The following is a 16,285-nucleotide window of genomic DNA, read 5'->3' on the forward strand; positions in this document are numbered from 1 at the left end:
CACAAATTAGTTAGCATAAATCAGTTAAATGACGAAAAATTAGGTGTCTATTTACTTGTGACTACTCAGTGTACAGTTAACGTGCTTTTATAACAGCTTATAATTTAGTTGTTAATTACACGGAGCTACTAATCACAATAATGACGCAAGAACAAGATAGTTAATAAAAATTGTCCTACAATTTAGAAACAAGTTTTCGCATCTCTTAGAAGTGAGAGTTTAGTATAAATATAAGAATCAATAATCGACTAGGTGTTGGTGGTATCACTGAGACTTGGTGCTTCTGTAGGCTAATCAGTAGATTAGTCAGGAACGTGACTGTAGTAAACGTATATCGAAAAATATATTAATTATTTATTGTTATGGGACTAGATCTTGCATTATTTTTACCAAATAATCCAAATGAACCTGCCGAAGGATAGAATAATATTACTACATTGGTGTAAGAAGTGAAATTATTTTGGTGCAAATAAAACAGAACTTTAACTAAATTTGGCTCATCGGCATTCTCGGTAAGGAAATTCTGTAAAGCACAAATCCTGATACATTACAGGTAGCCGGATTGGTAGTGTCAAAGGTTATGCAATGCGCCAAAACATTGTGTAGTACATGGAATTGAGAAAAGAGGGATCACAGGATGCTCTAAGTATGGAAAATCAATACTTTAGAAAAGTTGCAGTGCATGGTTATGTGCTACTTACTGTACATAAAATCATTCAACATTATCAGAAACTTGGTAGTACATTTAAAAAACATCGAGGTCAGCTAAATGTACTTTCAGAGTGTGACGCTGTATTAGGACAATAAAAATTAAGACCCCCACTTATGACCACATGTCCAGATTCTTTTGATGGAGCGGTGCATGTATGTACTATATGTATGTATGTATAAATATATGCATATACAGTCTCTCTCTCTCTCTCTCTATATATATATATATATATAAAGAGATGGCGAGTGTGGTTTTGAAAGGCATATTCGATCATCAAAGTATGAGATAAGAATAAATGCGACATTATCAACAAACTTAAGACGCACTACGGACAATATGAAACTTATATTTATTGAAAAACACGAGGTTAATCAAAACATGTCCTCTAGCGAAGTAGCCCACAGTAGAACAGCGGTATGTCTGCGTACTTACAACACGAGAAACCGCGTTTCGATACTCGTGGTGGGCAGAGCACAGATAACCCATTATGTAGCTTTGTGCTTACTTACAAACAAACAAGAAAAGTAGTGACTGAATGAGTTTGCGAATAAAAATAGTACAATGTGTATGACAGACATAAAAAAAATTGAAAGGACAAAAAAAAAATGGAAGAAAGAAAACGAAATTACTTATTCTTCTGGAATTAGATCTAAGGTTTCGACCATGTGGTTTTGTAAATGTTTAATAATCTCGCAGTTATTTTTAAAGAAACATAAAATAGAATCCAAATTTTGTTTATATGTATGTATAGAGTTAACTGAAAAGTATGAATCCACACTGAAAATAATCAAAATTACATAATTCGTGCTAATGATGTATGTGACATGGTGTCTCTGGACACTATAATCAGGACGGCACACTTCTTTTAAGTTCATATAATAGATCATAGTGAAAGGCTAAAGTAACATCATAACCAAAAGAAACAAAGATCTGCGTATGACAATGAATAAACATCCTCTTTAATCATTCAAGGCAATTTGAGAAACTTCAGAGATTCTTATATCAAACTATATGAAAAGCATTTGCTCGAAACGTCGTTATCATTAAGTGCAGTAGTACTTTAATAGTAAGGATCATGCTAAATAACGAAAGGTCTTCAAGTAAGAAATTTCAGATTGATGCTTAAATAACCAATTAAGAACTTAGAGCTACTTCCGATTTAAACTTTAATTTGTGAAATGTGCTATTCCTGTTACAATATTCGTTTATAAAATACTTCATCTATTTTCTTCTAAAACAATTTATTACAAAAATGTTGGTAAGGGTTTGAATTTTGCGCAAAACTACACGAGGGCTATCTGCTCTAGCCTCCCTAATTTAGCACTGAAAGCAGTTAGTCATCACCACCCACTGCCACCTCTTGAACTACTTTCACAGCTGAAAGGGCGAGCATATTTGGTAGGATAGGGATTCGAACCCGCTCGTCTCAGATTGCGAGTCAAACGCCCTAACCACCTGGCCATGCCGAGCGTCTTGGTAAAGGAATGTAAATAAAGCTTCAAATTAATATACTTTTAAAAAAATCTAAGATAGAGGTATATGTAAGACTACACTACACAACTAGAAGAAGAATATATTGCTACAATTTTTGTTTAACATTTACTTTAATTAAATTTTGATTTCTTACACAAAACATGTTCATCCTTTCAGCCGTGGGACTGTTATGATTCGATGGACGATCCCACTTGTCGTTGGTAGAGGGTAGCTCAAGTGTTGGCGGTGGGCGTTGTTGACTAGCTGTCAATATTGATACAATTTTTGTTTAACATTTACTTTAATTAAATTTTGATTTCCTACACAAAACATGCTCATCCTTTCAGCCGTGGGACTGTTATGATTTGATGGACGATCCCACTTTTCGTTGGTAGAGGGTAGCTCAAGTGTTGGCGGTGGGCATTGTTGACTAGCTGTTTCCTCTATAGTCTATAATTTCTAAAGCAAGGACGGCTAACAGATAGTCCTCGAGTAGCTTTGCGTAAAATTTAACAAACAAACAAAACATCTCATATATTTTTAATTTATATATTTATTATTTAGTAAGATTATGTTAATATATATATAAATAAATGTGTGTGTCTAATGTTTGTTTTCTTTTTTTTTGTCTTTTGAAAATTAATGGTTATATAATTGTTTTGAGGCCGAAAGAGGTACAATGATTAGTGTACTGGACTGTGGAGCTGAGGTTTCTAGTTGCGCTTCCTATTACCGAAAAAGTTCGTTTGTTTGTAATTAAGCACATAGGTACACAATAGGCCATCTGTGCTACGCCAACCACTGGTATCAAAACCCTGGAAACTGGGGAGGGTCGGGGGGTTACTGAAAAAGAAAATATAAATTGCATCCTGCTAAGTGATATACATTTGTGCGAAATTAAAATAAGCAATTAATTATCTTACAATAATTTTTATTGCAGGTAAACTCTACATCTTTACAAAACGCAGTCTCATACTCAGTATATTTAGACTTTCATGCCAATTGCCAGTGGATTCTAATGCTTAATTCATTATATTGTTTGTGTTGTATCAACGGTTTCAGTTTAATCTCTTTCTCTAATATTATATGTACATTGTTTATGGTGATCTTATATTTATGCAAAAACGCATTACTTTTGAATTGTACAATAGTCTTTCGTTCTTATATCAAACTTAATGAAAACATTTGCTCGAAACGTCGTTATCATTAAGTGCTGTAGTACTTTAATAGTAGGGATCGTGATGAAACAAAATGGCGGCTATAAAAATCGACCGTTTAAAACCACCTTTAAAATGTCTGATTATTAACAATGACTATTTCACAGTGTTGGTTAAACAAAATTAAAACTGCCTAAATTGCAATATACGTGTTTATGGAGTGAATCAAAAGTTCACTATTTTAAAGAAATGTTCATCTAAAAATATAAGTAAGTGATTTTTCCAGATAAACGTAAAGAAAAAATTACACACCTTATCGCTCTAATTTTTTTCACAGAACTTTTCCGTCTTGGGTCCCAATGATTTATTTCTTGTACTGAAAAGGATTGTAGTATATATGTAAAAAACGGACGATGCACTAGTTTAGTACAGATCCGAATGAGTAATAAAATCGAATTGGGTATACACGCGCCCCACGCTTGATATTGCTGGCACACAAAAATATAGCTAATAAAAGGGATATAAACCAGTATAATTATGTTTGTCTGAGCCAAAGTACGGATACTTTTTTTTTTTAATTTTAAGTAACTCGGTGTTTATAGTTTTAACTTTCTTGTTTCAATGCTTTTTTGTATCATTAAAACTTTCTATATTACTATAGCTAGTTAGGTTACGTGTATATTCATTCCTACTTGTGGTTATAAAATTTAAAAAATCTATTATACTTTTATAAAGCAAAAGTTTTCTTTCCTAAATATGTTATTTTTTTCAACTTTGATCAAAAAGATATTAAGACATAACTACTTTATGTTTTACTTTCACTTTCAAAGAAAAAACAGGAATAAATTTTCCAAACTAATGTATAGAAATTTCTTGCCCTTAAGATCAGTAGTAAAATTATTTTTAGGAGATGTAGTAAAAAGACATGATGGCTATATATTTTTCTTAATTGGAGGAAATTAGATTACAACTGACGTGCCGCGCTATAAAAGCATTAGAGTTACAGGTTTAAAAATGCGAAAAATCTTTCGTCTGGTTGTCAAGATTGCTAGTAACGCAAACTTTTTAGGGAAATTTTTTAGAGATTTTAAAACTTTTAAAAAGCTTGATAACCATATATTTTCTCGGTATATTTCGAAGAAGTATCATTAGTGCATTTTAAATAATAAACTATTGAATATCTATTTTTTTTCTAGTAATACTGTTACAACAGCGGAAGTCACGTGACGCTGGTAACACGTCATGAGATTCTTGAATGGATCTTGACTTGCCCTGGCAACTCTAGTCTGTTCTAGGCGCCATCTTTTTTTTTATATAAGCCCGGCAAATAAAGCGGAGATAAAGATTGCAGATAGAAAAATATAGAGACAGATAATTGAGTCAAGCGAACGGTAGTGACGGTAATATAAAGTGTGTGTTTTGTTAACGATATTGCAAACGTATTGACTGTGGAACTTCTGTGTATTGCAAAGTTGTATCGAGAAAGAATAAGCTAGTTTTAATTAAGAAAGTATCGCTGAAGTTTCTCGGAAAGAATTTCTATGGGAAATTAACAAACAAGCAGATACGTAACAATACATTAAGGTACTTTTTTGGAATTATATCTTAAATAATCTCAATTTCTCCACATTAGGGTGGAACATATTATGTTTATTAAGTTTCTTTGTTAGAAAAACGTTTTGACGTACTTTTGTGAATCTTTTTTAAGTCTGTGGTTGTAATTCAGTTCGTGGCGGGTATTTCGGTTCAAAACCTGTCAAAATTTAAAAGTTTGGAAGATGATAATTATCCATTGTGGTTGTTGCTGGCTTTGCATGTCGCTTTGCGACATACATCATGAGAATTTCTACGGTATGGGAGCATGTTGAAATTTAATGGTGGTGTGAGGAAAGTCGTTTTGAAGAAAAATGCAGGAGGAGCTCAGTCATCATTGATGAAGTCAGACATTTTCATTTTTTTTTCCTCTTGGTAACACCAGCTCCAAACAGTCTTTTAAAAAATAAATTAACCAATCTTATGGACTTAGAGATTAATTTCATTTAATTGGAGGCCCTTTTCAAGGAGGCGGTGATCTATAAATCCATTACCCTAGAATTGTCTGTGAGGGAAACGGGAGTACCCCAAGAAAACTCTCTTTCACTAGTCGAGCGTAAAATAGGCTGCTTGACCAGTGCCCGAAATTTGCTGCTAGATTGAGGAGGGAAATATTGGATTAATGAGTAAGGTATATGTTTATACTATTAAGAAATATAAGTAAAAGCCATTTATTTTGACAATTGGCAAAAAAACAAGCAAACAGAACCTATATACATGTATTATTTTTAAAAATCTGACAGACAGATGGAAACAAGATCGGGCAAATTTGGGAAGTTTAAAAATTTATAAAGTTCCTTGGCCAGATAATATTTTCCTAAGGGTTTTAAAGGAGGTTAAGGATTGCATATGTGAGCCACTTGCTGCTATTTTTGTTTTGTTTTGTAAGTCCTTGAATAGGCGTCGGGTGCCAAAGGATTGAAAATTAGCTAATGTCACTCCTATTTTCAAAGGAGGTATTAAGAATTGTCCCAGTAATTATAGGCCAATTAGTCTTACATCAGTTGTGGGAAAAGTTTTGGAACTTCTGATAAAATGTGCTTTGGAAAGTCATTTAACAAAGTTTAGAATTTTATTGGATAGTCAACATGGTTTCACTAAGGGAAAATCTTGGCTTACAAATCTTTTGACATCCTTTGAAAACGTTACTGCTAATGTAGATGAGGGTAAGGGTGTATATTTGGTATATCTGGATTTTCAGAAAGCCTTTGACATATTGGCACATAAAAGGCCTTTAAAAATATTGTCTGTATACGTATGAAGGGTAAATCAGCTAATTAGATAGAAGAGTGGCTGGACGGAAGAAAGCAGAGGATTGTTATAAATGGAGTTCAGTCCAACTGGATTAATTAATGGTGTACCTCAGGGCTCAGTCTTAGGACCTTTGCTCGTTCTGATTTACATCAGTAACATAGATAAAGGAATGGTCAACAAATTTCTTAAATTTTCAGATGATATAAATGTTTTAGATGTTGCTAGCTGTGAAGAAGATGCTGCTGCTTTACAAAAGGATTTAGATCGTTTAGTAAGTTGGGCAAATAAATGGCAGATGGATTTAATTATAATAAATGCAAGATGATGCATGTGGGTTATCATAATGTGAATTGCAAGTATAATATATATGGGAATAAATAACCTTCTCTAGCAAATTTCGAAAAATATTATTTCTGGAACGACACCAAAGTGTATCGAAACGCCGTCTCCAACAAAGAAACCCGCTAATGGGTTGTCCATTATATATTATTTTACTAAATGATACAGTTGTTAACCACGATCTCCCATGAGTGTAAATTTTGTTCATACGATTGTATCTCAAGTTGTTCCATGAACATTAATGTGATTTATTTGTTTATTATTGATATTAAACCTGCCATTGGTTTCCTGTACTATTTTATTACACAATTTGAATGTGTCGATATTTATTTCAAGATTCAGTAAGTCACTTGTCTCGGGCTGAAGCATGACATATGTGACAATGCACGTGAGTGGTTATCCAAGCTGCTATTTATAATTTTATTAACACATAGTTATGGCTAGAATCATTGTTCATGTTAAAAATAAACAATGTAAACATAAAGTTTAACTTAGAAAAGGTACAACTATATTTCATTTAGAAATGAATACCATATTAATCTAAGAACGGCAAATACACTACATAACAAGGCTGAGTAGTCCAGTTAATTTGATGACCGAAAAGTCTCCGAGTGAAAAATGTAACTACAAGTCTTGGTTTAAGTATTATTTTCATGATGTGGGTAGACCAAAGCAAACCTGTGCTATAGCCATAAAAAAGTTAGACCAGTGGTTCAAAACAGAGCTCTAACCAGCAGCAAAGCTAGATCAGTGTTTGAAAAACAGCGCACTAGGGAACAGAAAAGTTAGAACAATGGTCCAGAAACAATGCCATAACCAGCAGAAAAGCCAAACCAAAGGTTGTAAAGCATTGCACTAGCCAGTCGAAAAGTCTAACCAGTGGTTCGGAAACAGTTTCTTAATTAACAAAAAACTAAAACATTGCTCTGGCCAACTAAAAAGCTGTACAAATGGATCCCAACCTTTTTCATTCCCCAGACTAGCAAAATATGTGAAAAAAAGCTTAGAAACTGTTAGGCATATATTGTTGTTCCCTAATTTAGCGTCTTTAAGTACCTCTAAAGTGAAAGTTACGAAGCTCACTTATTTTACAAGATTGCCTATCCCTAATATATACACGATTTGTCACAAGGCGTTTTTCTTTCGTTCTTTTTTTTTCAATTGGATGTTTATACTGAGGATGTTACTCTCCGAGTCAAATGATTTCACACACGTGCGCTTAATAGATTGATGCATGGATAAATGGGAATAACTATATTTTGCACAATGTCGATAAATATTTATTTGACTGAATAGCAGCAAGTTCGAGGAATATTCTCCATTCACAACAATATATAATACAAAAAATTGCACTCACTATTCACAATCGACTAACATCTGGTACATAATTATGATGAGTTACTTTTAATTGTTAAAGATTAAAACATATATATATTTATATATACGGCATAGCACATATATAATAATTAGGATGGGGTATTATATTTTCTTATGACAGTAATAAAAGACATTTTCTTCCTAGCTCTATTTACATTTAAAATGGAAATAAAACAAAATGTTATGAGCATGTGAACTTTCCAAAAGATTTAGTAATAAGACTTATAATGTTCTATATGTTTTTTGAAAATCATCAAACTATACAATATATCTTTTTTTTTTTACATAGACGTTTACATGCGTATCTTAACTTTTACCATCAATATCAACTAATTCCTATACCATGTCAAATAAGTAGGTCAATAACTGTAAAATTATGGAATAGTTAGAAAATAATAGTCGTCGGTATCATGTTGAATTTGTAATGCTGATAATCATAGTAGGGAGGGATTGACTAATAAGTTAGTGGATCAGTAGTGGATATAAAATGAGAAGGATCAGTAAAGTGACAGTGAAAAATAATTTTACTCTCCATTGCAAAGAATAAGTGAAGTCTGTAAAGGTTAAGACCCACAACTGAGGAGCCTGCTTTTATTTATACATCCTACGTATTTAAATATGCAAATTATTTATATATATATCAAGATGTTATATGTATTGTTATAGACAAGGATGTATAAATGACACTTCCACTGAACCACATAAAACTCACAACATTTACGCTTGAATTTTTACGAAACTACAAATTATATTTTGACTCAGCCATTATGTAAAGCCAGTTTTATCAACCATAAAAATAGTAAGCATAAAGCAATATATTAGTCATGTATATTGATCCGTTTTTGTTTTTTTAAATTCAACGTGCAAATTAATCCTCTGCGTAGTCTTCATTGTAAGTCCAAGTATCTTGGATCAGCCATGATGCAAAATGAATACTTCTATTTGCATACTAATGCAAATTTACCTTGTATTTTGATCCAGGCCATAATCTATGATAAGAATATGTATGCAAAGTTACTGCATTAATAATAAATAAATCATATGATCAGTGCTTTCCCTTATAAGTCACATGACGTAAATGTATATAATATGTTAAAACAAATTTTATTCATATCACGAGCCCCTAGTTTTTACTAAATTTAATAAGTTAATAAACATAATTTGATTTATTTAGCACATAGAGGTATAAAATTATTACCTTTCTTTTATAAATACTGAGATCAGAGTATCTGCAGACGCTTGGTTTCACATTTAGTTACGATGATGTTTTGTTTAAATCATGTAAAATACCTATTTCAGAGTGTACGGATAAATGAAACATGAATCAAGTTTAAATTTTTAGTCACAACAAAGTGAATTCTTCAGTATCCTACAATCTTGTTTTAACAATAAAGATGATACGAGTTAAGCAATAAATACAAATACTTAGCTACTAAGGAAACAATTTTTGAGTACTAGTTAGTGACCAAAGTAAAAGCTTGGGATTCAAACATGACAACAGTGCAGGAAAGATCTATCTGATGAAGGCACAATACGCCCCCTATAACTCTAGAAATTAACTTAAGGAGGTACATAAGGAGGAGGCTGCCTGAAGGTAGGAGTTGTTTTAGGTCTAAAGTTTTTGTTGTCACGATTTGTGGTGAAAGGAGGAGGGGGTTGATATGGAGGGGAGGAGATGGTGTCAGGATGCAGGTCTACACTGTGATTAGCTGTTTCTTTTCTCTCTGTCTGTGGAGTGGTATCTCTGCTGCTTCCTCTTGATGATCGTGGATAGTCAGGTGGTGCCAAAGGTGGTCTCTCATTTTTCATGATGACTGGTGGCTTTGCTGGATCTGGTTTCTCTTCTAGCTCGTCAGCAAAAATAATAGGAATTCCTTTACTGATAAAAGTGCTGTTGTCTTGCATCGTCATCTTGCCTTTCCGCTTCTTGCGATAGAGAAAAAATGCCACTAGGGCAGCAATGACTAGCATTACAGCTATAACAACTGCCGGAATGATGGTAGTGATGTAAATGTCATCATTGCTAGTGCCTGTTGCCTCAGCTTCTTTAACTTCTGGTGTTGGTGTAACTGTCACAGAAGTTGGTGTTACTGCCCCCAGGCATATTCCAAGTGGCATGGCATCAGCTTTTGTGATTCTAAACTCTGGATTCATAGCATTTATGAGCCGTGAGGAAATTGTGCCATTCTCATTGAACAAATACTTTACTAAATTACTGATGGTGTTCTTTGGACATGGATTGTGTGGTAAAGTATTATTTGTCCAGGCATACACAACAGAACCTTTGCTGATGGAAGTCACTGTGATGTAACGAGGGTCTGAGTCTCCAAAAAGACGTGCCAGCTTCCAAGCTACTAATACTTTTTTCCCCGTGTCGTGGTCAAAGTTCTCAAAATCATATTCGATATGCAAACTGAATTCAACACTTCGTTTTCTAGGTGGTCTTTGATGTATTACAATAACAAATGCATCGTTAACTTCCTTTCCATGTTCATCCATGGCAACCATCTGAAATTCATGGCGGCCCATATCATTATCAAAGGGAAGGCCATATAATTCCTGAGACTTTGCATCAAACTGCACCCAAAGAGATTTGGGAGGGTTAATATTATCAATGGTGAGGAAAGTCAGCTTTAAGTACCGAGTACTACCATCTTCAAAATCATAAAATGTGTCATCTGGCACCCTGAAACGCAAAATTTCTCCAACAGTACCATTTATTTGTTCAATAGGATTACGTAACATGGGTTCAAAGTTTTTATGTGTTGGGGTAGAGCTTATAGGATGATGGCAAACCCCAAGGAAGTTAACTGTTACTTTCTGAACATCCAAGTCATCACCCATCTCCTTTCGAAGTGCTTTTGTAGGATGACCTTCATCATCTGCAATAATTTTGTTCATCAACTCCGTAATATTTTCACGAGGGCAAGGATACTTAGGGAGTGTAAAGTTTGTCCATGTTAATGTTACTGGTTCCAAAGAGATAGACTGGACATTGACATTTCTGGTATGTGTATCACCATACAATTTAGCCAACCTTTGAACTACTTCAATCTGCCAATCAATAGCCAATCGATACTGCCATTTTTTGTATTTTAGGATCATACTGAACTCGTGATGAATAGCCCGAGCTGAAGGGTGCTGCCTAACGTGAATCTCTAGACGGTCATGTGTTGTCATCCCTTCACTGTCCATTGCCTCTAAAATAAATTCATACTTTCCAATATTGTCTTTTAAAGGAAGAGCATACAGCGTCTGATTTGCAGGGTCAAATTGAATCCAAGAGCTAGATGGAATTGCTGTTCTTTCACCAGTCATGAAGATAAGCTTGAGATGGCGTGTATTGCCATCTTCAACATCTAGAAAAGTATCAGCTGGGATATGGTAGCTCCATATGGAGCCAGCTACCATAGATAGCTTTTTTACACGCTTCTCTATAGTTGGTTTGTGATTCACTTTTATTTTTGATGTTTCAGACATTTGTGTAGTGGTTGGCTTGATGTCAAATGGCACAACTGATGATGTAAGAGCAAACGTTCTTGATGGTATCGGCAATGCTTCCGTGGGCTTACTAATAATATTTGCTTGTGTAAGGGAGGATAACAAATGGCCAACTGGAGTTAATTCTTCAGGTAGATTTCTACTTGGTTCTGATGACTCTATGAGTGACGGAGGAACATAAATGGTGGGTATATCAGGCTGGTATACTGGAGTGGGGAAGGGTGAGCTTGGCCAAGTAGTAGGAGCCATATGATAATGAATAGTTGGTGGGATCACAATTTCTTTATGTATCAACTGTTCACCGTGATGGTGTCGGTGGTGATGAGAAGGGGAGTTGTAGGTGGGTGATATCATAGTTGGGATTATTCTAGATTGTGGAAATTCGGTTTCTATTGTCAGTTCTTCCTCTTCTACATATTTTGGCAATACCTGCCACCTAGTTGGTTGAGTAGGTTCTAACACTGGGGTTCCTCGGATTGCAACTTGTCGTTTTTCTCTGCGTGTCATTTTTGGTTGGTTGGCAACTACTTGCCAACCAATTACGGGAAAACCTAGAAGTGTTGCCAGAACACCATCTTCTACTGCTCTTTCAAGCTTAGATATTCTGTTGTTGTGGTCATGATGAATTTCCCCTGAACAGCCAACCTGCCATTGAAGCATTACTCCAATTTCTTGACGTCTCTTTAGAGTTCCTGCGCCTGCCAATACAGCAGAGTCTTCGGGAATCTTTTGATCAGTACCTAGTGATGCCAGCTTTAGTAAATCTATTGGTAAATCTAAAAAGGTGGCCATTTTTGACAGCAAAATAACTCTTGTGGTGGGAGGAATTTCTTCCAAGTTAGCATCAAGCATCAGTGAAGTTATGGTGACAGGAGCTCCAGAAGGACAATGGAGAGATTCAGTAGTGAGATCTGGCAATGGAACAGCTGCTGTCATGGAGGGGTGTTCTTCTACCACTTCAATGGAGAAGACGTCTTGATCAGTTGATAATGTGCCTGTATGCAAAATATACTTGTGGTTAAGAGATATTTTTTTGTGATGAAATTCACATTTAGTATGTTTAACGTTCTAAGAGCAATTCACTCAACACCATCTTTTAAAATATACTACCCCCAAAAAAATCCAGTAATATAAAATACACTGATAATTCTCGGTAACTGAAAAACTGTCAGAATATAATATATATATATATGATTCATATAAAAGAAAACATTTTGAAAATCTTAAAATTATACTATATAAACGATGAAACATAACTATATAAATAACTTCAATCGAGATTCTATCCTCTAAAGGAAAAAAAAATGCAAAAAATTAAATAAATACGTAAATTAATATGTAATTCTATTTTTTCATGCAAAGATACGAGAAATTCTCTTTGTTGAGTTCTTTTAGCTACCCAAGGGGAAGACTTTTTTTTTTCAAATAGCAATGAGATTTAGTGGCTTTGTTTGAAATTGCACAATAATTTAAGATTATTTAACTATCCAATATAATCACCTTAAATGTGCGAATTATATTAAACAAGTGCAAAATATTGCATGATTTATATCACAGATGTTACAATTTTATTTAAGTGAATAACTATACGTTCTTATAAAAGTTCAAATGTGCTTCAATATATAACAACAAATGTTTCTCTACTCGAACGAAAAATGTTTGGTTTTGGATCAACAAAACTAGGTGGTATATTGCCGTTACGTGATGAAACAAATATTAATATATTTAAAGTTGCCTAACCATATTTTAACTTCTTTTTAAATTAAATACACGAGTTTTATACTTCTAAAAGCATGGAATAAACAAAATGCGAAACATTGATCACATGATTTTAAATGATGTCATTAAAGTCAGTAGTATTATGATTGGCTCATATAATAACGTAAGAGTCAGTAGTATTGTGATTGGCTCATATAATATCGTAAGAGTCAGTAGTATTGCGATTGGCTCATATAGTATTGTAAGAGTCAGTAGTATTGTGATTGGCTCATATAATATCGTAAGAGTCAGTAGTATTGCGATTGGCTCATATAGTATTGTAAGAGTCAATAGTTTTTGTGATTTATTCATATGACGTCTTAAGAGTCAGTAGCTTTGTGATTGGCTCATATAGTATTGTAAGAGTCAATAGTTTTTGTGATTTATTCATATGACGTCTTAAGAGTTAGTAGCTTTGTGATTGGTTCATATGACGTCTTAAGAGTCAGTAGCTTTGTGATTGGCTCATATAGTATTGTAAGAGTCAATAGTTTTTGTGATTTATTCATATGACGTCTTAAGAGTTAGTAGCTTTGTGATTGGTTCATATGACGTTGTAAGAGTCAATAGTTTTGTGATTTATTCATACGATGTCGTAAGAGTCAGTAGTTTTGTAATTGGCTTACCTTGCAAAAACATTTTATGGCAGTTACAAAGTATGTTACAGTGATTTATGTCAAAGGGAAGAAAGTTTGTCTGTTTATTTCAGCACAAAGACATACTATCAACTTTCAGAACTATGTACACCGCGAGAAATCGAACCCTGGATTATTACGTTGTAAGTCGGTAAACTAACTTACCGCGGGATAAAAGGAAGGGGGTTGAATGGAAAAAAAGTTTTTAGAAATAAAACAACGATTTTACATAGAAAATACATAAGAGACTTTAAGAAACTTAAAAAAAATAATAATCATGTTGAAAAGTACATTACTAATTAATTTTTAAAAAATGTTAAAAACACATGTCTATAACAAAAACGTTATTATTACTGTCCCCCGCTGAGACAGCGGTAAGTCCACGGATTTACAACGCTAATATCAGGAGTTCGATTTCCCTCGGTGGACACAGCAGATAGCCCGATGTGGCTTTGCTATATAGAAAAACACACACACATATTATTATTATTTGATACGTTTCGGGCAGGTCACGCACGTAACGTAATAATAGAAATATTTTTTGTTACAGACGTGTGTTTTTAACATTTTTTTTTCGTTATTTTTTCCATGTCTTGCAGTATTCTCTACTGTAAGTTTTCTCTGAAAATGAAATTATAAGAGTATTTTGGAAAGCAGAACCAAGTAAATAGAATGCAAAATCAACAATTACAAAAATGTCTTGAAAGATAAAACATGAAATAAGATGTTGAGATGTGATTGTCGTTTACTGTTTTTAGTTCTGAAAACACCAAATATTAATAAAATTGAAACTCTAATAAATGATAAATTCTTAGATGAACAGACGGAACAGAGTGGATATACCTTACCTTGAACGCTGCAAGGACCTATTGCTTTAACACTGATGTAATATTGTCCTAGGTCAGCCTCGGAGGGGACACCTTGAAATGTGCCATTATACTTGTCAAAGTAAAGCCAACTTGGTAGAGTCTGCTCTCCGGCCTCAGTCACCTACAAAAATAACGTCAGTGAGATTGCTGATGGAATTGAATAACTTACTATACTTTTAAAAGACTAGTTATCTTATGAAACACGTTACAGTTAGAAAGGCCAACTCAGGTTCTATGTAATTTTCAAATGTTAAAACTTTTAATGTCTTTAGCTTGAGCTACAGCGTAAGTGTAAAAATATTTTCACATTTTTTGTTAGAAATGAATTTTATGGCATTTAACAGATTAAGTAGCTTGTTTGGCTAAAATGTATCTGCCCAGTAAATAGATTACCAAGCCTTGGTTTCATGTACACATGCCCAAGCCTTAATTTCACTTCTTAATTCGTAGGCCTTAATTTCACATCTCTATGCACAGGCCCTAGTTTGACAAATTCATGCACAGGCCTTAATTTCACATCTTTATGCGCAGACGTTAGTTTTACATTTTCATTTTCAGCAGGGGCGTAGCCAGAGTAAAACTAAAAATTGGGTCACCACTAATATTTAGTTCCAGAAGCGTTTGTAACAAGTGTGTTATGGATGGACAAATGATTTTAGTATATAGTAGGATTATGATTTTGCTTTGTGTATGATTTGCTTATCTTTTATTTTTCAAATAAGCTCGCAGAACACTACTTTACATATCTATTTAGCACTTAACAGTTGGCTAGTTTGTTTGATTTAGTTTTAGTTGAAAGAAAATTAATAAGAAATTTTATGACATATATGGATTGTTAAGGAAAGTATTTTGTGACATTCACTTTATAATAATGATTACCAAATTGTTGAATACAAAATGCAAATACTTGTAAGAATTTCAAATTGCAAAATTTGATTACTTACACAAAAATATTGGTTTATTTCATGTTGGGTATACATGGTGAATAATCACCCGTGTTTATGTCATAAATATCTGTTGAAAGACAAAATATCTGCAAACGTGCTGGTCTGGATCGGTATTTTGGTCGCATTTTTGTTCGTCGGCCATCGCAACCTGGGGGTGGGGGTGAGGTGCAATTTAGACCTCTTCTTCCCTCCTTTACGGTGTCTATTTTCAACTGATAAATGTTAGCGAAAAGTTCACGAAATCAGGGCTAAAAATGTTTAAAACACTGTTTCTTCTTCCCTCTTCAGGATCATGTTCATGAATATAGTAAAGTAGTAAATTTCTGCAAACTAGACTGTGCAAATATCGTTCAAAAATGCCGTCACAACAGTATAATGTCTGATTAAATTTTAAGACATCGGACACGGTAGGCACAAATACAGAGACGCCATTCGCAATTATAGTTAACAAGTCTTATGTAGAATCCATTAATATACGCATAATATGCAAAAATACTCACTTCGTCTGCAATGTATTAACTCCACCTCCAAGGCGAAAACAATGACAGCGTAAATTTATTATAGTATGTACTTTTTAATTAGTACCTAGGCATAACTATAATAAGGCATATGTCAGTGTATGCTTGTTTGTAATTAAGCACATAGCTACACAATGGGCTATCTGTACTCT

General features: G+C 33.9%; 1 protein-coding gene across 1 annotated transcript in view; it reads right to left on the reverse strand.

Annotated features, from left to right (window-relative positions):
- Positions 1-7,785: 7,785 nt before the first annotated feature.
- The window catches only part of LOC106478738 (dystroglycan-like), a 42,947-nt gene continuing 34,447 nt past the window's right edge, over positions 7,786-16,285 (reverse strand). The window contains exons 3-4 of the mRNA XM_013939298.2: positions 14,648-14,789; positions 7,786-12,401 (exon numbers count right to left, since the gene is read on the reverse strand). Of these exons, the coding sequence (XP_013794752.1) occupies positions 9,466-12,401; positions 14,648-14,789 (3,078 nt within the window). The 3' untranslated portion in view covers positions 7,786-9,465. The remainder of the gene's footprint in view (positions 12,402-14,647; positions 14,790-16,285) is intronic.

Source organism: Limulus polyphemus, unplaced genomic scaffold (assembly GCF_000517525.1).
Source record: "Limulus polyphemus unplaced genomic scaffold, Limulus_polyphemus-2.1.2 Scaffold245, whole genome shotgun sequence".
Classification (NCBI taxonomy): Eukaryota; Metazoa; Arthropoda; class Merostomata; order Xiphosura; family Limulidae; genus Limulus; species Limulus polyphemus.